The sequence below is a fragment of the Oreochromis aureus genome, linkage group 23, assembly GCF_013358895.1.
Source record: "Oreochromis aureus strain Israel breed Guangdong linkage group 23, ZZ_aureus, whole genome shotgun sequence".
Lineage (NCBI taxonomy): Eukaryota > Metazoa > Chordata > Actinopteri > Cichliformes > Cichlidae > Oreochromis > Oreochromis aureus.
In genome coordinates this window covers 38337288-38362192 of record NC_052963.1, presented here as the reverse complement: position 1 = coordinate 38362192, position 24905 = coordinate 38337288, and the positions used below count along the sequence as shown (strand labels likewise).

General features: G+C 40.0%; 3 protein-coding genes across 4 annotated transcripts in view; 1 reads left to right on the top strand and 2 right to left on the bottom strand.

Annotated features, from left to right (window-relative positions):
* Positions 1-4994: 4994 nt before the first annotated feature.
* Positions 4995-12280, bottom strand: LOC116331174 (GTPase IMAP family member 8-like). The gene is made up of 6 exons (XM_031753776.2): positions 12159-12280; positions 10239-10940; positions 8770-9465; positions 7546-8325; positions 7283-7450; positions 4995-7200 (listed from the first exon to the last, which is right to left on the bottom strand). The coding sequence occupies exons 1-6, from the start codon at positions 12172-12174 to the stop codon at positions 6980-6982; spliced, it is 2583 nt and encodes an 860-aa protein (XP_031609636.2). The 5' UTR covers positions 12175-12280; the 3' UTR covers positions 4995-6979.
* Positions 12281-12699: 419 nt separating this feature from the next.
* Positions 12700-24480, bottom strand: LOC116331173. Of its 2 annotated transcripts, XM_039607505.1 has the most exons (8): positions 24407-24480; positions 21397-21476; positions 20357-20395; positions 19999-20232; positions 18503-18805; positions 18064-18342; positions 13705-13789; positions 12700-13566 (listed from the first exon to the last, which is right to left on the bottom strand). In XM_039607505.1, exons 2-8 carry the CDS (start codon positions 21425-21427, stop codon positions 13404-13406), a joined length of 1134 nt encoding a protein of 377 aa, XP_039463439.1. In that variant the 5' UTR covers positions 21428-21476; positions 24407-24480; the 3' UTR covers positions 12700-13403. The 2 variants fall into 2 exon arrangements, with proteins under 2 accessions (XP_039463439.1, XP_031609635.2); XM_031753775.2 differs by lacking the exon at positions 24407-24480 and having other exon boundaries at positions 19999-20268; positions 21397-21557.
* Positions 23313-24905, top strand: part of LOC116331232 (capping protein, Arp2/3 and myosin-I linker protein 3-like) — a 35083-nt gene continuing 33490 nt past the window's right edge. The window contains exon 1 of the mRNA XM_031753839.2: positions 23313-23554. Coding sequence (XP_031609699.2) covers positions 23497-23554 — 58 coding nt within the window. The 5' untranslated portion in view covers positions 23313-23496. The remainder of the gene's footprint in view (positions 23555-24905) is intronic.

Here is a 24905-nt window from a genome sequence, read left to right as displayed (position 1 = left end):
TACCTTTAAAAATAATATCATCTCTTCCATTATTACTTCTGCCTGGAAATCTGTACTTTTGTGTGTTTGCAGATATTTGATGAGGTCTTTGAAACTTTATAACCACCACTTCTAACTGCAAAAAGAGAAGGCTCTGTAGGAGACTGTGGGAAAATATCTCTAGGACTTGACCTCTGTAAACTCCAAATCCAATGTATTTATATAGCACATTTAAAAAACAAACAGAAAGTTTGCCCAAAGTGCTGCACAAAAACAAAACAAGAGATAAAACAAAAGATAAAACCTCTCACATTAAAACACTCACATAAAATAAAACAAAGAGAATAAAAAGAGCATATCAACTCACATGTCCAAACGCTATTGAAAAAAGATGTGTTTTCAAAAGAACTTAAAAACAGGAAGTGAAGATGCCTGTCTAATATTTAAAGGCAGTATATTCTAGAGTTTGGGTGCCACAATTGAAAAAGCTCATTCTCCTCTAAGTTTCAGCCTCATTTTTGAGACAACCAAAAGCAGCTGGTTGGCTGATCTAAGGGCCCGCGAGGAAATATAAGGCTGAAGTTCATCAGGAAGGTATGGAGGAGCAAGACCATTTAGGCATTTATAGGCCAACGTTAGGACTTTGAAATTAATTCTGTGATTAACAGGAAGCCAATGAATACAGGACAGGATAGGTTAGATATATTCATGCTGTGTGTACCAGTTAAGAGACGAGCAGCAGCATTTTGAACAAGCTGAAGACGTGAGAGGGATGCTTGGCTGACTCCAGCATAATGTGCATTGCAATAGTCAAGCCGAGTTGAGATAAAGGCATGTATTATTTTCTCTAAGTCATACCGTGACAAAACTGGCTTAAGATTTTGCTATTTTCCTTAACTGGAAAAAGCTTTTTTGCAACACAGAACTGATTTGTTTATTAAATTTAAAATCCGTTTCCATAATGACTCCCAGACTTGTGACATGCTGTTTGATGTATGACCCAAGCCAACCATAATTAATAAGTGGGTTGCGTAAGGTATTATTAGGACTGAATATAATTACCTCTGACCTCTCATTGAAGTTCAAAAGGTTCAGAGCCATCCAAGCCTTGACATCTTCAAGGCAGTTTAAAACGAGTTGAATGGGGCCTGGATTATTAGGTGCTAAAGGCAGGTAAATTTGGCAGTTGTCTGCATAGCAGTGAAAGGATATCCCATGTTTTCTAAGAATAGAGCCCAAAGGGAGCAAGTACAAAAAAAAGAAGATGACCAAGGATTGACCCTGAGGAACCCCACAAGAAAGGGGGGCTGAGGTGGACAAAACATTTTCAATGTTAACACTGAACATTCTGTCACTCAAACAGGAACAAAGCCAATCCAGTGCTGCACCTTTAAGCACAAGAATCACAGAGCTTCCAGAATCATTTGCTATAACTTTGACATTGAAAACCCGTAAAAGTGCTGTTTCTGTGGAATGTAAATGTTTAAAGCCAGACTGAAAAACCTCCATAATGTCATTGGTATCCAAAAATGTACTGAATTGGGTAAAAACTATTTTTTCCAATAACTTTGAAAGGACTGGGAGTTTTGAGATCGGTCTAAAATTTGAGCAAACTGAGGGGTCGAGGCCAGGGTTTTTTTTTTTTTTACAAAGGATTTATAATTGCATGTTTAAAACCATCATGAACCACACCGGACGTAATACTGCTATTTAAAATTGCAAGGACTGAGGTTCCAATCGAGGGAAAAACCTCTTTAATGAGGCTTGTAAGGATAACATCCGCTGGAGAACCAGAGGGTTTCATTCATTCAACTGTAATTGAAACAGGCTCAAAAACAGCTGAGTGGGGAATAAACACTGTAAAAAAAAAAATTGTAATATAAAAGTATTTTACTGTGTATTTTACAGTTTTGTACTGTTCTTCTAGAATATCATTAAATGTACATAAATAGACTGTGATTTTACATTTCAAATGTAAATTAACATAAAATCACTGTAAATGTAATAAAACAAAATTTTCTTGTTTTTTAAATATATTTGTCTGTGCATATGCATATTTAGATTGTTAAAATACATTCACAAATGTATCATAATTTCACAAATATTTGTCCGTTATTTGAAAGATTGAACTGTTAAATTCAAATGTAATACTATGGAAAAATATATAAAATGATTCTTATAAACGTTTTTTACATCGAATAATAATTATTATTATTATTGTTATTTAGGGCGATCGTGGCTCAAGAGTTGGCAGTTCGCCTTGTAATCAGAAGGTTGCCGGTTCGAGCCTCGGCTCGGACACTATCGGTCGTTGTGTCCTTGGACAAGACACTTCACCTACCACCTACTGGTGATGGCCAGAGGGGAATTATTAAGTGGAATTGTACAGCGCTTTGAGGGTCTCAAAAAGCGCTATATGAATGCAATCCATTATTATTTAAACTAACTGTTAACTGTATATTTCTGTACATTTAAATATTATGATTCATATTGCCACATTCATTGACCTTGTTTATAGGTAATTTCATTGTTTAATCACATTAAAATGTTCCTAATTTAATGTTTCAAAGCACTTGAAAAAGGCAAAATCCCATGTAAAATTAGGGCAACAAACTGTATTTTCATGAGAAAGTTATTTTCTGTTACTTTATGGCATTATTTTGGCGCCCCAGCTGCCGGAATATTACTGATTTTTTAGGATTTTTTTTTTTTTACGGTGTGGGTCATATGCAGGAAGTACTATTGCTGACCTGATACACTCAACCTTGTTTACAAAGAAAGAAAGGAACTGATTACATATGTCAGCAGAGGCTTTCAGGGTGGTAGCATGGGGCACACTTAGAATAGAGCTGATGGGGTATTATGACAATTTAATGCAATGATTTGAGAAAAATATCCTTTTTTCTTATTTTTCACTGTATTCTGATAAAATTTCCAACAGTAAGCTGTTGCAGTTTATAGGCTCACTTGCTCAGTGTCATGTCATATTGACTAAAACTTGTAAATTTTGGTTATTCAAGTTTCAGAGAGCATGATTTAGTGTTAGTTCACTGGCTAAAGATGTGTCGAACCAAAGTCTTCAGCCAGGGTGCAGCTCATAAAAAAAAATCTGCATGACAGCATGTTGTAACCAACTGTAGTGTCAGATTTAACAGACTACAAAATGAAAGTAACAGAAAGCTATTCCTGATCATTAATTTTAAACCCTGCTCATGAACTAACTGCAGGGTGTGACAGATAAATTTGCTTTGAAGTGTACTAGGGAATGGCACTGAAACCCACTGTTTCCATCAGCAGGCAATGGGCGAGCACCTTGCATAGGAGCATTGCTGCCACTGGAGTGAGCACAATTGGAGTGACAGGGTAGTCTCTTCAACAGTGAAAGGTCACTACAATGCCTCTGGGTCTCTGTTGCATTATGGATAGGAGAGCAGCTCTGAGCTTTTTCACACACAAACCATCTGCACATCCAACAGGAACGGAAAGGGGTTTTATTATGTTTTGATTAAGTGTCTGTTTAAAGTTGTTACAGTTTATATATTTTTTTGTAATGATAGAAAAGCGGACGGCCACACTGTACACAGTGTTCCGTAATGCGTCTGTGAGTAAACAAGCGAATAAGGCTGGTTGACACGTCTAATTTTAAAATCTGTGAGATCTATCCTTTCATCAGAGACAGTGTCTGTCTGTGTATATGCTGGAATCTGATCTTTGTTTACATCTTTTTGTAGAATCTGTTAACCTGCTCTTTCATTCTATATTGTTTTAGCTGTATCTGGTGGACATGTAAATGGTTTAATGAGTTTTAAGCTGAGATTCTCATGTTTCTGTAAATACCATACATGTCTATATTTAAATAACAGGCCTGGCGCCTCAGCCCGTCAAACCAGATGTTCCGTCCAGAAAGTGTCATCCCACAGCTGCTTACAACCTCCATATATCCCTCTTTCTTTCTCATCTCTGTCATGTTTTCATGCTGCATATGTCATAGAAGTTACAATCATTGTCAGCGTCTATAAGTCAAGCTAAAGGTATAGCTCTGTGTAATATCCTCACTCAGAGATGGAGCAGCAAAAAGAGGACAGGAGAGGAAAACAAGGTTATTTTGAAGGGTAAGGGGGGCTTCTCAACAAATAACTTTTTTTAAATGTAATTTTTTTTAACAAAGCAACAGTAGCACAAACAAGGACCCGCAGCAAGGAAAATAGGAAATTGGCAGGAAGATTATATTTGATTAAAGTTAACATGTAATGCCCTAGTTTGTGTTAGTTTTGTACACAGACTTTGATTCCTAAATTCATGTAATTATGTGTGTTGTATGACAATCCTAGGCAATCAGGCAAACTAGGCAGTTTAGCTTAGACTTAACTGGTTAGTTATAAGTGTTGTGGTACAGGTTACAATGATGCAGGAGTGGCGCAGAGCACGCTGCAGTGTTCATCTCCACTGTTAAGTTAGCTCGAGAGTAGTCATTTTAAATTAATCTGCCTTTCAGTGATACCCTTTAAAGCAGCTTTATACATATAAGGATTGGAAATCAGCCATAATCACTCATGTAACATCTCCTTATCTTGTTGGAGACTAAATGATGACTAAATCTACAAAGAGCAGCAGCAGCTAGTCAGCTGATCATACCCTGAACACATAGAAATACATACGTACAATACAAGGCAAAGGATTATATGACTTATTTCTAAATGATTCTTTCCTCACTCTGCTCCACCCTATTAAAGGGCTTCCCCCAGCTAACAAATCCCAATAATCCCTGCCTGCATCCTGGCATTTTCTAGGTAAAAATGTTATAATGTTTCAACGCATCCTCTTGCTTGTCTATTAAATGTAATACCAGAAATTATTTTTTTTATCATCATCTTTGACAGGTAGGCCCTCGTGACTCTCATCTTTCACCTGTTTACATCAGGTGGTAAAGTTTTATTGTTGAGAATAAAAATGTTTTATCTCCATCGTTATTACTTTATTTTATTTACCTCAAGTGTCAATTTCTGGACCATTTTTATTCTTTTTATTATATTATTTGGAGCCATTTTAATGTTTTGTTTGTTTGGTTGGTTTATTTTCACTTGTTATAATGAGATTTATTTACAGATGAAAGTGGGAAAGCTCCCTTGTGCATTTACTTAGCAGAATTCATCAGTTTTCCCAAACAAAACAGCAGGAAATCAGCAGCAAAAAAGTTAAAAAAAAAAATTGACAATGGGCACTTCAGTGTCACATAAAAAAAGAAAGAAAAAAGTTGCAAACCCAACAAACTGTACTAATTACAATTTAGAAACCTTGATTTAAAGCAGAACATAAAAAAAGAAATCACTTCAGGTCAGCAGGCACATAGCCACAGATGTTCTTTTACATAATGAAAAAAAAAAAGCTCAAATTTGCTGCCAAAAGCAAACCCATTGCAGGCTTGGGCACAATATCAGACATATATCGCGATACTCTGCATGCTGATGGAGAAAAGCACTACATAATTTTAAACCTAAAAAGACAGGAACTTGAGATATAGACTGAAACATCTTGCCACTTCAGCATCCCCAGCAATCTTAAAGTAAACAACTTTTGCAAAAAGCTGGCAAGATATTTCAACTTTAATCTGAAGTCATCGCTGAAAATGGAACGGGGACATCTAGGTGATGCATGCGTGATGTTAGGGTTACAAATGAAGTTAATGCATTTGTGACATGGGGAGGAGTAGCAGTGCAGTCTGGTGCTAGTGAGCTAATGCTATAGGTACTGTAGGTCCTCATACCCCTCATCCCGCAGCTTGATTTAAATTGCATGGAGGTGGAGGGAACAGAGGTAGAAAGCGAGGCAAATGTGGAACCAGAGGACAAAAAAACCCATTGAAAATGTGGAAGCGGAAAAATACAAAGCTACATAGCTGGTCTGTTTTCAGAAGCCCAATGGTGTCAAAACATTCATGTCCCAAGGTTTGAGTTTATGTGGCCATGAAGTTTGCCACTTGCCTTCAGTGTCTGAGATTTCAATCTTGGGTAGTATAAATTTTGCAGGGTCATCCACCCTGGGTTGGTTGACAGAGCCAGGGTTGGCGGGGTACTTCTGTACCACAGACCAGATTCCGAAGAAACGCCACCTTTCTCTTCCTTCCTCATTTCCTCCCATGTCTGTGCTTGGGTTGGGACTGTGGGTCTCAGGTGCAGCAAAGAAAGGTGCACGATGTAGATGAAACCAGTTCCTGCAATGAAGAGTAGGCACTAACGCAGGGGGGTGACGTTAGGGGTAACGGAAGGGGTGCTACCTGGGGTGGATGATGCTGATGTTGTAAGCCTGTCATCCTTAAAGTTCCACTTGGCATTCTCAACTTCTTTTTATGATATCTTTTCTTTGATGCCTCGGTCCGACAGTTTCTTTCACTTTGTCCATAAATTCCAGTTTAATTGACGATTTTTTTTTCTTTTTTTATGTCCTTACCGGCACTGCAATTAGAATTATTGCCTGAAGGCCAAGAAAAATGCCCAACAGATTTATTTTCCCAAGTAGAAAATTACAGCTTTTGCTATACTGTCCACTTTATTGTCATATTTTCTTGAACCTTTATTATTATTTATTTATTTATTTTTCTTTTCATTTTGAGTTATTACAATCCTAATGGACAGGACCGTGGTCAGTGAAGGGAAATAAAGAGAAATAAAGAGAGGTTCCAGGTTCTGGAACACCTTACTCAAGGATGTAGACTGAGTTTGTGATATATATCATATTCATGAGGTGTGCCCCCTGGGCACCGGTTTAGCTCAGTGGGTGAGCAGTCGATCACATTTCCCATAGTCACTGTTCCTTCTTTGCTCAAAAGCAAACAGTGCTAATGAGGCTGGGACAAGCAATGGTCGCTTATTTCTCAAATTAAGCTACCTGAGCCAATTCTCCAACATGAGGGGACTGCTACCCCATAAATTCACAGTATTGTTGGACTCTTTTTCTCTACAGTTTTAAATTCACTACAGAATGCAGTAATCTTTTAATTTGTTCACTCTGGAACTTCAACTTCTCGGTCAAAGTCAAAGATGTCTGATGACACCATAGATCTGTAGCCTGATGTTTGAGAGAAGTTGAGAGTCAGCTGGTTCTCCACATTTGTGCCGATATGAAGATTCGATAACCAACCCAGAACTCTCTCAAAGTTGCCGGTTGATTGTTTGCGCTCTAAGAAAGACTCAGGAATAGAAGGTGCTTGACTGCTTCCTTTAACTGAAAACAAAACACACATTTAGACTTATTTTATGCTTGATGATACTTTAAATGCTAGGAATGATAATATAATTGAGCTTACAATCAGGGATCAAAAATTCCTTGCTGTTTCCAAGAAAATGTGATAATCTCTCTATATCTTCATCCAGCTTTTTAATTTTTTGGCTGATTTTTGCATCTACTTTTTCCTCCTTGCCATCTCTCTTCCCTTGACCAGTAGACCTGGTTGTGAGTTTCACCCTGTTGCCAACTAACAATAATCATCAAAACATGTTAATAAAAAAATTATCATTTACAAAATAGTATGAATAGAAAAATAATTATTATCTTCCTCAAAATACTCACCCAGTGACTTGGATTTTGTGCCTGTCGCGCCTCCCCTAATGTCATTTTGCAGCTCATGGAGTGTTTCCTGGAACTCTTTCATTAGCTCCAGCTCTCTCCTCCTGTACTCTCGCTCTAGTCTTCGCTTTAGCACATGTTTCAGCTGCTTCCTCTTGAACTTCTCTTCGATTCTCAGGTGGATTTCATTGATGTTTGGACAGAAGAGTTTGCCACTGTTTCCTGCTACTATTTCCTCTATCTTCTCAAAAAGCTCTGTCACCTGATTCATATCACGTTTTTTCATATTGTTCATGGCATGGTACCTGTTCTCACACTTCTCAATCAACCAGCGCAGGGCACTATGCTCCCTTTCAATGTGCTCCTCCAAAGATTTATCTGCTAGTTTGTCTCCATATGTGAACAGAACCATTGCGTGTTTCCATACAGTGGCATGAAAAAGGTTCATGTGATCCTCCAGAGTGACTCGTTGAGGATCTCTGAATGTCAGGTCCAAAGGAATGACCAGCAGAATAACATGAACTCCTACTGGGCTCAGTGAAAAACCTCGGGCAATTTCTTTGTCTATATCATCTGTGCAGCACGAGGAGTCCTGCCACCAGCCCAGGGTGTCAATCACTGTGACTCGTCGGCCAGCAACCTCCCCCTCTTGCATTTGACATTGTTCATTCTGACTAGATGCAAAGACTTCTTTATGCAGGAGAGTATTTCCTGTTGCACTCTTTCCAACAGTCTTCTGACCAAGCAGTATTATTCTCAGCTCCTGCAGCTTATTACTGGAAACTGAGAAGAAGACAGCTGTCAGAGCAAAGTGAAATGGGAAAATATCATGTTGCATATGATCTGAGTGAGAATGCTCTGTCACTGGTAAGAGTATACATTTATATTTTCTTTTTTAAATAATTTTATACAGCTCCACATTTTCTTTGGGAATGAATTTGTGCATTTGGTAAGATGTAATTAACTGTACATTGTGTTAAAGCCAACTCATTTGACACGTGACAGACACTATACTGTTATCATTACTGAATAACCAGAAACATTGTATCTATTACAGTCACTGATATCCTCTAATATTTTCAACAACAGGTACTGCTGTTCTTTTGAAGTATATTTCTGTATTTTGTTCATCTCTGATATTTATTTAATATGAGGGTGTGGAAACAGCTCTGACATCGCTGCACATATTTACTTGTGACACTGATGCTAGGTGATAGTGAAGCATACCTCCAAGGGATTCTCGTGTGGCCTTGACTTGACTTTGCCTCAGCATTGCTCCTTCTTCCACTTTCCTTCTTCTCTCTTCGATGATCTGAAAAATCTGCTGGTCTGGAACAAAGTAGCCCCACCCATTTGCTGCCACAGTCTCAGTGATTTTCTCCAGCAGCTCTGAGATTTGTGTACCATCACTTGCATTCTTATTATCAACTACATGATATCTATTTCCACATTGTTCAACTAGAGACTGTAGGGCCTCCCCCTCTCCTTCGATGTACTGCTCTATGCTTGTTCCCAGCCAGTCTCCTCTGGTAAAAACTATAATAGTGTGTCTCCACACTCCATCACCAAGAAGCTCCACATGTGATGTCACTGCGTCCAAGTGTTTGGCATTAAATGATGCATCTGCATCTATCACCAGGAGGAAGACATGGGGCCCAGGAGGGCACAAAAACATGCTGCGCATCAGTTCATCTTTGATCGCTTCAGGAGTGTCGAACACAGGGAAGCCTTTCCACCAGCCTGGTGTGTCAACAAGAATGATTTCAGTTTTAGCCACAAAACCCCGGCGGGCAACAGACTTTGCTGTTCTTTTTCCATCTTCCTGGTCTTTGTACCCCAAGATGGTGTTCCCTACAGAGGTTTTCCCAACATTTCGGCTTCCCAGAAGAATCATCTGGAGTTTTGGGATATGTTTCATCTCTTCTGTTATCGGACAAAACAATGAATGGTTAGGCTTGGAGCTTACAGCAGCTTATACTGAGATAAAATTATCAAGGCATATGCAGGCCTGTAAAATCATTAAATCGCAAAGGGCAATGGAAGCATGTAGTAATAAAATTCATTAACATATTCAACACATTAAAATAGTGGACTTTAAAAACTGGAAATGTTTGTTATTGTAAAGTCGTTTTAACACAAAATTTTATGAGAATTTTTGAGGTATAATTTATTCATTTTTTTTTCTAGATGCATGTATTTGTTTGTAAAATGTTGATTTATTCAGTCTTTCTTTGTATTAAATGTCACTTTTTTCCAGGTTCTCTCTGCACATAATGCTTAAATAAATAGTTTGACATTTTCCGATGCTTATGTCTAGTCTAGTCATAAGTTAGACTGGCATCGTTTTCATGTCTGTATGCTTAATATGCAGTTTTAACAACCTGATTTTGTTTGACTTTTGCAAAATCCATCCAACGTGCTACCATGTGAACCTCGTTTAATCCAGTCTTTATTTTAATGCACACATCAATCCAGTTGTATTAACAAATATTTTTACAGGAAGTTGTGTGGTGGATCATTTCCTGGAATGGCACAGTTATGATTCTGGGAAGTTGTATGTCTCATAAAGTGGCAAAATAGTCCTTTAATTTTGATGTTTGCACTGATTGAATGAATATGGTACCATGATTTGCTACCATTATGTCATAAAATATAATACAGGGGATGTGTTTGAGTGCTCCTTCTGTCACACTCACCTGGAATCAGTGCTTTCATGTGCTGTCTTTGGTCCTCGGCCTTCTTCCTTCTCTCTTCTGCCCTCTCAGCTACCTCCTTTTGCTTTTCTTTGATGACTTGGAAAATATGCTCTTCTACCTTGTAGTAACTGCCACCATTGTAGCACACCATCTCTTCGATCTTCTGCAGCAACTTTGTGACCTGAGATAAGTTACTCTTGTCCTTGTTATTAAACACATGGTACCTGTTCAAACACTTTTCTGTTAACCACTTGAGTGCCTGTCCTTCACTTTCAATGTGTTGTTCTATTGTCTTTTCCCCGAGGTAATCCCCACAGGTGAACAGCACCATAGTGTATCGCCAAACCCGTTCACCTAAGAGCTTCATGTGTTCCTTCACACTCGTCTTCTGCTCCACAGAGAAAGCTGAGTCTATTGGAATAACGAGGAGAAAAGCATTTGGTCCAGGCGGACACTTGGATGCATTGAGCTTAAACCTTTGCTTGTCCCCCTCTGGGATCTCAGCAAGGGAGAGGGAGCTGCTCCAACCGGGAGCATCAATCACAGTGAGCTTCCTGCCATCCACCAATCCATGTCTCACTTCAGACTGAGCTGTTCTTGTTCGGCCACACTCAAAGCTCTCCTTTCTCAGAATGGTGTTACCAGATGAACTCTTGCCAGCCCATCTACTACCTATGAGTATGACCCTGATCTCAGTCTCCTCTGAAAAACAAAGAAAATATTGAAACTTGTTTGTTGCAGATAAAAAGAAATAAAGAATAACAGTATTACAAAAATATTGTCTTCTTATTAGGATTCTGAAACAACTTATTTGGATTGATGTTAATGCAGCTTGTTGTGACCAGATTGGCACAGAAGCTTTAAATAAGAAGGCGGGCTTATCTCCTCAAAATGAGGAGCAGAATGGAATCATTCAGTGTGACATTTGTTATCACCACAGTTGTCTCCACTGCTTTAGATGATTGACACAAGAGGAATGTTCTAAGAAATTTGTGCATGGGAGAGTTATTTCTGACCCTTTCATTTCTGTCTGAGGAAATAACAAGTCAAAACTAAAATAGTGAAACATTTTTAGAATGACCCTGAACCAAAATGAATAAGTGATCAGAAGCTACAAGGGCAAAAAGAGAAATTATTAATTCAGATAAGAATGCCTCAGTGCCTCTTATTGACAAAATATTCAGTTGAAACAGCTGAAAAGCTTAGGCTATATGATGCAATGCAGTGCAACACACAAATGATCTTTTTTGGCATCACATCTATAAGCTCAGACGATACTATAGAAGGCAACAAAGAAAGCTGCAGTGTCAAAACACGATTAAGAAGTTAACCAAAAGTATAATTTTGCAGGGCTGTTTTTCTTAGGTAAGTTTTTCTTTCAATTGTGTTTACATATACAAAGCTTCTTGAGTGGAGCTCTCATAAGGAGGAATGTTTGTCAAAAGGTTGCTTGGAACTCAAGTGGTTCCTTCCTTCTTTCTTTCCTGGCAAAAGGAAATTCTGGCATAACTGGTTTAGTCATATGTCTCTTGTCTAAAAGGACATGCCCAGACTGGTGTTTTTGTTGTTGTTAGCTAGTGCCTAACAGGGCTCTCAAACCTACAACTATATGCTTCAGTTGCAAACACATTAATTTTGTCTATGACCTTTAGTTATTGAATCCAAATCCAAACAAATACATTTAACAACAATTTAGGAATGTGTGGACAGATTTCTTTCTTTCACATCATTGCTTCTGACTAACTGGTATTCACAATCTGCAGTGAAAAATTAGCAAACAACAAAAAAGCATTGTGGAGAGACTTTATAAGTTGTTTCGCCTTGTGATAAGCCTCAAATACATTTTGCAGCTCCATGTGGATTCATTTTTATTCAAATTTTTAAAAAATAAAAATAAACAATATTTCTCAATAAACTTACCAAGATTGGCTTCCATTTTTCCTACTTCTGCTTTAAAAGTGCCTGTGAATGGTCCCAAGCTCTCCACTGAGGTCGAGTGGATAAAGTCTGTATTCAGGCATATTTTAGTATGAGTTCTTTCAGCCTTGACTGCATAAAGTGTGACTGAGAGAGCAAAGTGTTTGCATCCAATTCATCACAGCAGTGCAGAAATCCAGACTAACTGGTTTCAGACAGGTAGTGAGCGGTAAATGTCAGTTTAGCCACAGTAAAGGAAATAGTTGCAGTGAATGCCAGCAATGTACACTGCAGGGTAAGAATATATAGATAATGCTCCATAACTACATATTTTTACTCTGCAATGTACATTGCTGGCATCATGCAATAGAAATCATTACATTTGCTTTTATTTTAAAATCTTACTATAGCTGATGCAAATAATGAGTGTAGTGGGTGTTTTAGCTCCAAAGGCCACAAATAAAAAATAAATACATAAAAACACATTAATTTTTAAATGAAGAACTTAATTTAATCAAATCCAAAGATACAATGTTTGTCTACATATACAGTATATATACATGTATTTTCCAGCAATGTACTTTCAAATTACAAAACCATTACATATTCAAGGATGAGTCATCCAATATGCCGTGCTCTTGTAATTATCCTGACAGACACATAATGATGTTGGGTCTCCACAAAAAAGAGCATCATTCAAATCCAGAGCATAAACGAGCCTCTAGGGGATTGTGAAATTATAAACCTGACTTTCACTAAGTCAGCTGAAATAGAATAGACTATTATTTGTATGCAGCATAGGCTAAAGAGTAGCCATGATAATTTTATGGTTTCCATTTGTAGTTGTTATCCGTCTTTAAATCATTAAAGTCAGGCATAAGACAATCAACAATACACGAGTTGTAGAAAACAAAAGGTAATTTGGAATAGAATACAACAAAGAAAATGACACCATCTAAAAGTATTTTAAAGTGAGAGACCTGTAAAATTTAAATTACTGGAATAATAATTCGATACCATATGGTGGACTTATACAAATAAGAAACAAGCCAAAACAGATGCTTTTGGCTCTTTATCACTCTCTATTAATATTTATTTGGCACTAAGGAAGTTCTGTTTGTTTTGAAATGACTGGCAATAGCTAAACAACTGTTCTTACATCATGCTAGCGGCGTTATATTGACTGAACTACCACAGGGGATCACCTTATGCTGGAGCTTACAGAAAATACTAAACTTGGTGTAAACTCTAAGTTCCAGGGTATATCTGCTTATCCAACAGATTGGACATCTCCATCCACGACAGGTCCCACTGCACTTCCGTCACATCCTGCTTAGTTGCAGGAACCGGCACTGCTGGCACGTCTTCTTTGGAAAATGGCCAACGTTTCCAAGTACCCAACATCTGGTATCTTAAAAAACAAACAAATGATAATACCTGAAGCATTTGACAGCTTGTTTGATTTTTGAGTCATGCTAAGACATCATCTGTCTAACAACATATATACAACAGCAAGTTGGCTGAAGATCTCCTGGGTGCTGTCACTTACCTGTGGCGATAAAAAAGCCAGACAGATAGAGGAATAAGAAACAGAAATACAAGTCCAACGGACAGGATAATCCATTTCCAGTAGCCTGTTGACAAGAACAAATAGTATTTGTTTCAGTGCAAAAAGGCTCAACCAGGTTGTACATGAAAATACATTACTGTTCCACATCATTTAGTCAGATTTCTCATTAACAGCTGAAGTCACACCAAGGAACCTGTTAATGGAGTGCAAAGTAATGTGATTCACAGGGTGCTTTTTTTCATTGCTTGCATACCTTGAATTACTGTTTTGTTTTTTTGCCTGTCCCGTTTGGCTCTTTTGCCATCAGAATTATTGTCTAAAGGCGAAGAAAGATACCCAACGGATTTACTTTACCAAATTGACCATCCCAGCCTTGCCGTAATGGTCCATTTGATTCACCTTTTATTGTTTATTTTATTTTCACTTGCTGAATACGGGACAGACTTGACTGGGGGAAAGAAAGGGGAGAAAGAAAGAGGGAAAGAAAAACAGCTGAGAAGAGGGACGGGGAAAAAGGGCAAAAAAACAAAAACCAGGTAAGCGCATAGCCCCTCCTGCTAGCCCTCAATGTCTACGTGTATTTAAAATTGAGAGGTGGGCAATGACGCCAGGGGTGAGGTGTACACCCTGATGGTAATTTGCAGTCCGTGTCGCGTGCCCACCCCCAAGATCCTATATGTATGTGTTATGAGAGTGTGAGTAATGTGAATGTCTAAGTTGTGAGATAAAATTGAGGCAGAGGCAGCCAGAAGGGGACAGAGGGGGGGGGATGCCTCCTCTGCACCCTGGTGACACACCTTTACCCCAAGGCCCTGCATGTGTGGGTGATTGTGGTGGAGCGGGAAGAGGGAGGCAGCTGGAGATGGGGAGGGAAGGAAGGGAGGGGCAGTGACCCCTCCTGGGGCCAGCTCCCCCGCTGACCCCAGTAGGCACCCCCATACTCTGCAACCCGCCAGGGAAAGGGGGCCCAGGCCCATCCGGACCGGGGCCCAGTGCAGCAGCGCCGCCCGGCCCCACAGAGCCCGGGACAGCCCACCCGACCCCACCACAGAGAAAACTGCACCCACCCCATCATCCACTCATCTTCCAGACTACACAAGACAATAGACACCCAGGCTGAGATCTTCCTCCACCTCTCCTGTATCTCCCCCTCCTGCAGAGAGAGTTCCTGAAGAGAGGAAACCTCCTGCAAGATGTGACAACCTCCCCCACCAGTTGAAGAGCCCCCCAGGTGGCTCGATGCACTGGCGGCACCCTGCGCCAGGGCTGGTCCCCCATACACCCACCCGCCCACAACCCCAGCAACACACCAACCAGGACCCAAGCCCCCGAGGTCCGGCCAGGGCCCCAGCCCAGAGACGGAGCGCCCCCAGAACCTCACGCCCGTCCCGGACCCACCCAGGGGCAGCCAGACTACCAGGTCAGTAACCCACGTCCGTCAGCACAGACCCTCCCCTAGCCCCGCTGCACGCAGCCATGAGGAAACCGCCAACAGAGCCCCTAATTGACCTTGAATTACTGTTACATCTACTACAAAAATCAGTCAAAAAAAAGAGGACACAGTTGAATAAGTAGGCAAATTAATACTCGAATTATATTTTTATGGAGTGTTACCAACATAAAAATAGCACTTAATGTTTTGGGTTTTCATTTATGACTTTCTGTGATGCATGTGGAGCACACAACAAAGGTGGGCTCACTTCATTCAGAAATGTTGCTAACCCAATCAGTTATGGCAAATAGCACAAACATTACCAGTGCTGTTTCTAGCTTATGATTGGGTGAACAGGCTAATGTTGCCCAGTGTTGAGCGAGAAATACAGAGCTCTGAAGCAGACCAACTCTAATCTACCTACTCCAGTCAGAGACATTATTGGATGATGATGATGATGATGATCCCAATATAAAAGGCTAAAAATGAATGCATGCATAGGGATATCACAACATGTATAGATAAAACATTTTAAAAATCTAAGGTTTATACATGAAAAATATGCACAATACTTTATTGCTTGAGAAAAAAAAAGTAGTGGATAGCAAGTAAAATTATTAATCTTGTAAAAATTTTTTCTGCTGCACAAATGGCATATGAGAGCTAAAGTCAAACATTTTGGATGATGATGTTGAAAATGAATTATTTTAGGCATAAAATCCAATACCTGCTGTTAATTTCTATCTTGATGGCTGCAAATTAAAGCTCTGAAACTGTAAACATTTCACGTTTGAAGATTAAAGGTTAGTGTTCCATAGCCTCTAAAGGGAGCTGTGGAAATCGTTTCAGTTTGTAGACTTATCAACATGAAATTAATTTTTACTGCTTAAGTAGGTATTCTTGGTGATAAATACCCTGATCACTTTTCTAATATCTAGCTGCATTTCAAGCAGTGTAAAACAGACTTTAACACTTTGACAAGGGTTGCTAACTGATCTTAATCTCCCTTCGTAGTACACCTCTCTGATGGCTCATTAGGAAATGAGAAAGTTGGCCTGGTATCATCCCGGGTACTTGTCATTTATTTGTAGTATTTTGGTTCTGAGGAAATCCCAAAGTTTTCTTTGACACTATTGGAAACATTCTTTCACCTCTATCGCCTGCTCCGGCTATTCACTCAAATAAAGAGTGCTTTATTTGCTTCTTTGCTAATAAGATCCAACATATCAGAGCAAACATTACCCATCCTTCCTCCCACGCATGCGTCTTTGAGAGCTTTGCACTGATATCTTTGAATGCTCTCATCAATTTGGTTGATAAAATGAAACCTTCCTGCTGCCCACTTGACATTTTACCAACCCCACTATTAGGTAGTGTGTTCTCAGGATAATTAACATCTCATTTAGCTCTGCCAGTGTCCCTTCCTATTTTAAACAGGTTATTAGAGAACCTCTTAGAAAGAAAAAAAAGTGACCTTTTCCTCCATCACAATTTTAGACTGTTTTCAAAATTGCCTTTTATTTCCAAATTCTTTAGAAAAGGTGGTTTCCAGCCAGCTTATGGATGCATAGAGATGCAGGTGAACATTTAGCCCTTGTTCTGTCAGATATCTGTGTTGTCTTTGACACAGTTTATCACAGTATCCTGATTGAGAGAGTCAGTCATGGGTGAGCATCTATGGGTCAGCTCTGGATTTGTTTTCCTCTTATTTGTCTTGAACTGCTTCTGCTAACATTGTGTCTTCTCTGGGCATTTTATCTTGTGGTGTACCCCAAGGTTTGCTTGCGGGAACTATTTTATTTATCCTGTACATGCTTCCACTAGGACACATCCTGAATGACTCTGAAGATAGCCCATACCATTGTTTTGCAGATGATATTCAGTTGTACATATCAAACTCAAAATTATAGCCAAATCAACGCTGTAAAAACTTAATTGAATTGAAAACTGTTCTTATTTGTGCCCCTGACAACTTTGTCCCCAGGGTAAATGAGAGTCATGGACCCATTTCATCTTCACTTCTGCCCACAGTGAGAAATCTAAGGACACTTTTGATCAGGCATTCAGTTTTAGAAAGATGTTGGCTGTCTTATTTAAACGTATTTTTATCATCATTGCCTGTCTCAGATATATTGTGTCTCAGTGTGAATTGAAAATGATCATTCATCTTTTATTTCAACATGATTCGATTATTGTGATTCATTATTCCTTGACTGAGCAAATCCTTCCTGGATCGCCTGGAAATGGTCCAAAAGGCTGCTGTGAGGCTGAATCCTCTAAAAGCTCCCATCAGAGTCCAATTCTTCTTCTTCATTGTTCAGTTTAAAATTTTGGTGATCACTTTTAGACTTCTTAAAGGTCAGATGCCTGCCTATATTCGTGAACTACTGTTTAATAGTTTTATCTTATATTATATTGTACCTGTAAAGCACTTTTGGACTTTTGTTCTTGAAAAACTTTATATAAATAAACTTCACTTACTTACTTGCTTACTTATTGTGTTTCTATCTCAGTTTTTTTCCTAGTGACTCTGGTGTTTGTGTTATCTCATTTGTCTTCTTTAACCACTTTTTTTAGGTTTGCTGACTGCTCTTCCTTGTGTGCATCAAACCTTTAACCTCATCCTTTGTCTTCCTACTGATTGCCTGATTGTTCCCACCTGTGTCTCACCTTGCAGTCAGCCCTCTGTGTGCATGCAAAGTCTTTTACTCCACCTGTTCATTCAGTGTGTTTTTATTTCTTCCCCCTTTTTGTGAATTCACATTTCTACCTTTTGGAGCTTATCTTGGGACTTTTGTTCAGCCACAAAAGGCTGTATAGGCTGGATGCTTCTGTTACCTAAAAGGCATTGGAACAAAATGTAAAAATATAAACACAAATCATTACGATGAGATTATACACCTGACCTCGGGTGTTGCTCTTGGGTCTCACTGATAACCAGCTCTCTGTACTCTCCATCTTTAGGGCCAGGGATGCACACTTGTAGGAACCTTCATCTTTCTTTGTCACGTTCTCAATAGTCATGTTTATCTCATTGTTTGGACTCGAAGGCATTACAGAGACAACTGCTCCGTTTTTGAAGAAGGTTGTGTCGTTGTAGCCTGTTGTTTTGTACTGACAGTACAAAATTACGTTATCCCCCTCAAATACAGGGACGGCTGGAGTCTTCATGATGATATTGTCATCTGTGGGATAAAGATAGTACGCATAAATAACTCCTTACTTTTTTTTGTCACACAAACAACAAAAAATGCGCTCCCTCATACATCACATCTAAAACCCCGCCGTGTTATTATTTGTCTCTGGTGTGTTTTCCCCATTTTGTCCAGAGGCAGAAATACTCACAGCTTGCTGAGATCCTGACTGAGTTGCTGCGACCCTCAGGTCCCTCACACCAGTACAGCCCACTGTTCTCAATGGTAGCATTGAAGACACACGCATCAGTCCTGTTTGTGACAACAGCACCCTCTAGTGGTGAACATTGGTCCCCTTGGACAGCTTTTCTCCTCCGTGTACAGTCTGGAGAGTAATGCCTCAGCTTCCAGCCTTTGGCGTTCGTCTGAGATGAGGGGCACTGCATACTGAATCTCTCCCCACTAAAGATGTATCTCATGCTGGGAGTCAGAATCAGTGAGGGAGGGGTCAGCTCTGGAGTAGAAAGACGCAAAAAAGATTAGAAGAAGAACCAGAGCACTTTCATACTGTAGCAACTGGCAAATTTTTCCGTGTTAAAGTTTTACTCATGAATATCATTAACATAAATGCACTTGCGGGCCTTGTTTGGCTACAGAATAAGTGGCTCACATGGGAACACAACCAATATAACTATATATCTCTGGAAATTACGTTATAATTATTGCACAATTACATTTCATGCACAGCAGCGATGTGCAATAATGAAAGAAGAAATCTTATTCTGAAGTTCAGCTGCAGCAGGGACACGGGAAATCCACAGATGACTGGTACATTTTGTCCTATTGAGGTAATTGACTTTTCTTATGAAACCCAACTTAATTTTCATACCACTTAAAATTTGATACAGACATTCACGTGTCCCTGATGATCAGTTTGGTGATTCCCTCAGCTTTTCTTATTGGAATCTAAAGCATACAAAACGTATTACTTAGTGATCTGCCTTAGCCTTCCTTTGTGCAGAGAATACTGAATGTTTGCATGCTGCTAAGTAAGAACATTATACATGGTTGGCACAAGCATGATACCAATGTCAGCATCTGCATGTTAGCACCAAGGTCAGACTCACAGAGCATCCAGAATGAACATGACAGGTAAAGTGGGCTTACTTTGCATTTCCTAATTTTCTGTCATATAAATAATGTAACAATGGTAGATGCTCATAACAAAGGTTTGAAGAATGGTTCAACATTGAAATCAGAGTGTGTCCGTATAATCTTTGTGAAGCAGAATCTCAGCCTGCAGACTACCTGAAATGCTCGCGGATCTTTGTAATATCATAGAGAGTGGATATCATTAATATGGTCATGTCAGACACACAGCTTAGGCTGAACCAAAATCACACCCACATTCTGGTTTAACATTGTGTTTTCAAGGGGCAGCCAATCAGAAGAAAGTTGGCAAAGAGGGAAGGCGTTCTTTAGGAGAAAAGAAGATAAAACAGCATAATTTAGTTGAACTGAGGGGTTGCACTAAGGCCCAGTATATGATAAATAAGGATTGAACTATAAACAATCCAAAGATTCCTGAATATAAATATAAGGGGCTAGAAATTAGCATAATGTTTTCCCTTGTAAAAATTTGTTTTTTAATTAATTTAAATATTTTTAACATTATGATCTTAATCTTGGTTGGTTATAGCTGCTCACCTGACACATTGAGCTCCACCGGCTGGCTGGATGTTTGTCCTGCTTTGCACCTGTAGCTGCCCGCATCCTCCCTTGTTACAGCGGTGATGAAGTAGCTGTCATTTGAGACCAGATGCCTGGGGTTCAGGGTCAGAACAGTTTTTGGTTTGTCCCACTCAAAGCTCCACTCAGCAGTGGAGTTTGACTCAACTGTGCACTTCAGCAGCACAGATTCTCCGAGGTAGACTTTTGACCCTGGGGGCCACACGGACACAACAGTCTTTAGAAGACCTGCAGGAGAACGATAACTCCATTGGCGTCTTTCGTCTGCTTATGACAGACATATTGTACTTATGTGTGATGATAACATCTGCCGTACCTTGAAGCGAATCAACTTGGAGAACAAATGCAGCTAGACCTGAAATACGGACAAAGTGTTTCACAGAAACAGTCGATTTTAAAAAATATATATATATGTATTCTACCACAGATTGTTCCTGTCACATCAGGGACATTTTGGGTACACTATGTTTTCTCTATTCTCTGTCATTCATGAGTAAAATGTATCAGCATGAACACCACAGGCAGCTCAGATGGCTTATTCCCACATGGCTGCATGCCAGGGAGTCAGTCATGGTCCACTGCTGTTTTTTATATTATATAATCAAGACATAAAATAAATTTTTTTTAAAAAGTAAGTGTCTACAAGTAAATTCTAAACATCTAGAAGCAGTAAACCTGTGCCTATGAGGCATAACAATCTTTCGCTCTTCTAAGGCGTTGCTTTGAAGACCATCTGAGCCACATCTCTTTGCTAACACTCGCAGTCACAGGACTGCCACACAGTTTGACAGAGAGCAGAGCTTCCTATGCCTTAATGAGCAAACTCTTTAGACAGTTATCATCCCCATGGGAACAGAAGGAATGTACACAGATTTGCTGTATTTTCCTGTTACACGCCCACGCTATACACACACATATACAACAGTGTCACATAGTGCTACTACGACCATATAGTTTTAAAATATAACTCATAGCTGCCTGGGATGGAATAGCTAGCACAACAATTTGACAGCTCAGTCCAAATCATTTCCATTAGCCCTATTCAGATTCTGGCTGGTGCACATCATTTTAATTTAACACTGTCTGAAAGTCCCTGCTGCAGGCTAACAGCCTAGTAAAATTTATAACCCCGCATACCATACTACTGATATCTGCATCAAATAAGAGTGCTCGGCTTTGGCTCTGTGTCAGCACTACTCTGACAGCAGAGTGCAGATGCCTCTTAAACTGCTGGGACATGGTTTTGTCCACCGGTACCAAGAGTTTTGTCATGACAACGCTCGCTTGTAATTCTGCCCAGCAGAGGTGTGACAGAAGGTGTGTGACAGTCAATCAAGTGTTATCTGTGATACTCACCCAGCAGCAGGTAGATATGGATGATGTTCATTCTGTCAAGAATTGAATGTCCAGAATTAATGTACAACTCCCCTCCTGTTCTTTGGAAAAGAAAAAGGAAAAAGCTTTTGAGATTTCCACAGTTAAAATGATGTGTATTTCAGAAGTCCCTGTTATTTTACGGAGCCTGTTTTATTTCAGAGGCTATAAGAGAGAGACTAATTGGATCTCATAGGAGGGGTTTCACCCAACTCTCACAGCAAACCACAGACAGAGATTATCATCTTGGTGGAGATATTTCCTTCCTCTGTCAACTAGTTAACAGGTGGAGCATTTAGGCAGACAAAAAGGCAGAGAGGTGAAGATTTAAAACCACAGCACATCCAATTTATTATCAGCAAGAGTCTTAATTTTCCCTTTCTTCTTTTTTAGCTTCTGTTATTGTGGTCTGACCTTACAAACTTGCTGCAGAGGTGAAAGTATTTCTAATTTCTTCCCCCTCTTTGATCTGTCTTAAATGATGGTGTGGCTTTTTTGGGCTTCCTGCCAATGCTAAAATCCTGCATTTTCACATTTTTATTTACTCATTCGGGTTATTTTTTGTTATCTTTTGTTTGCTCTATTTATAGCCTCCCTTTCAGTCCACTGCTTACGGCTGTGGATGCTCATTTTCCCTTTTGGTGAACATTTCTTTATAGTCCCTGTAATCCAGTCAGTTACAGTGTGATAAAGTTTAGTAAATTGATTGAGGGAAATCTCAATCCCCCAGTCTGCAAGTTTATAGTCAGCCCACGGCACAGACCAGAACATTGGTTCGGGATGAAATATCTCAACAAATACGAGATTGTTGTGGATATCCACGGAGCCCACAGGATGAATCATAATGACTTTGGTTTGGTTTGGTTAATGAATTTGGATCCCTAGAGTTTTAGATCGTACCTGTTATGCCATTGCTTATTTTCTGCCATATTCATACTGTTACCGTAGTGCTCATATTAAACACCTTTCATTTTTCAAATAATGAGATCAGTGTATGTGCAAGTAAAACATATGAGCCAAAAGCTCAGGCTTCAGACTGCTTTGAATGTTCAGTTACTAGCAGTCTTCAACAACAATGATTGTCCCTAACATGCATCTCAGGGACACATCTGGCTATAACCCAACTACTGTTCAACCCAGACAATCAAAGTGAGGGTGGCCTTAAAGGGAAAAGAGCTTGTCTCAGTAAGTAAATGAACTGGGGCGGCCCAGGCAATATAAAACACTTTAAACTGCAGCTCATGCACTGTCTAAAGAATAAAAACGTAAATAGACATAAGACTAATATCTTTATTTTACTGCCACTTGGAGGTTAGTCCTGTGGAACATTTGCAGAGCTATTCCATTCATATTTCCTAGAGGGTGATTGACTCTAATAATTTCATGAATTTCATGTTTTTCACCTGGAACGCCTCGAGCTCTCAGACTTAGACTCAACTTAACCCCTTCAGAATAAATTGTGATAATTTCAGAGACCTCAAGATTTCCATATGGAATCACGTTTTATTACCATTTACTGACTTTCCCTGCAACTGTCCGGTTCGGAAATGTAAGTTAACTGAACATTAGCTCTACCTGGATGAATCTGATAAGCAATGTTCAGTTTAGAATCGTCGACAAGCTCCACCTACACCCATCCCGTTTCCTGCCTCTTCTGTGGAGTCCCAGGGACAACCAACCGTGACACCCGCAGGGTAAAGCTTTTCTTCTTTATCTTTTACGTGGCAATCTCTATTTCAGGTGTTACATTTGTTTCTGCTGCTTTGCATCTTCTGATTTCTAACTTGGGCGTGCTCTCACAGGTAGCCTAACCACAGCCTCATTATCCCAGAGTGATCCCCGCCTCCTCCTCCTCAACATCATCACTCCCTCCACCTCCCGTCTCTCCCACCATCCAGCCTCCCGACATCCAAACGGTTTCTTCCAGGAAGCGCGTCGGGCAGTCGGGTGCTCTGCTGGAATGCCTGGGAGAGAGAGCATCCTTTCTGTCCATTTCTAAGAGAGAGAGGGAGAGGGAGACATTGGGGAGGAGGTGGAGGAGAGGAAGAGGAGGAGGGGTGGCGATAGGAGAGAGGAACAGACATGGCTTCTAAAGAGATCACTGCCTCTGGATTCGTGAGTGTGAGCAAGGATATCACAGGTGGGTAAAGACCGCCGCTTGGTTATTTTGCTCCCGGTCTTGTGTCGGTGTGCTCGCGGTCGCCCCGGGCGCGTGTGCGGTCAGGCTCCTGATGCTTTTTTCTCCGCGCGGCTGTTGGAGGCTGCGACCGTACAGACGCATTGGATGATTGTCATGAGCTACACCTTTGCAATCAGTCCTGAACCTTGCCGGGGCGGCTTTTTTCTTTCTTCTTCTTTCCCCGCGCATGTGAATTAGTTAATCTGCAAATTAATTATTTACAGTGCAGGGAAATTAGCTTTAAGCCTGCCCTCTCTGGGTGGATCAGGTAATAAAAAACCCCAGCCCTAGGCCAAAGAGGAAAAGGGGCGTTGTGGAAAATAATGGTGTGTACTCGTGGGGTCTGGTACCGTCTTGTTCCCTGCACGTTTCTTTTTCTTTTTTTAAAAACCAACACACCCATTTCACAGTGAGATTTCCCCCTCTTTAACCCTCAACTCTTGAGTATTTCATCTTTGTTTTTCTGCAGCCTAACCAGCCAGAGCGCTGCTGCTGATTGCACGCGTGCATGCGTGTGTACGCGTGCGTGGGAAAGTGAAGAGAGGGGCACTGATACAGGCAGATGTTCACCGTATCTTGCCAACAAAAATGCATGAGCTATACAAACTCAACAGCGCGACAGAATGCACAAATATTTACTCCCCTTTTCTCAAACAGCAACAGCTTACATATGTCAAAGTCACAGCATTGCCTCGATTTCAATATCATACACGCGCGCAAAAGCACTGACACATGCACCAGCAGCACACATGCTCAGGGTAGCAGGGACTCTGCTGCTGTGTTAATTACTCCTAATGGCTCTATTAGGCTCACTGTGATGATTAATCCAGTGGAATCCCTGCCTCTTCATTCAGCCACCTGCCGGGCGGCTGCACCACCTCATCCCGCCTTTCCTGCACTGATTGACAGGTGGACAACCTGGTGGTCTGGCTGCATGCACTAGGTCACTTGAAAGAGCCTTCCTAACAGCTGGATTGACTTAGATTATCAGGTCTCAATTCTTGGTTCGCATAGCTCTTATTAATTTGATGCAAAATGTACTAAAAGTGTCAAAAACTAGTCCTCTTGTTCCAGGAAAGATCCTATAAGTGTCATCATGTTATTTGATTATTAAGTCATTTACGTGTTGTGTCTGTTTAGGGTGATGATACTTAAATGATTTATTTAGGAAAATGTAGCTTCATCACAGGTCGTTCATATAAGAGTTGAGATGCAGTAAAGTTAAAAGCGCTGTATTTTTGCTGAAATTTGATAGAGTGGAAGTGTAATGAGACATAAAATCCAAATATTCGAGTAAAGTATGTACATAATC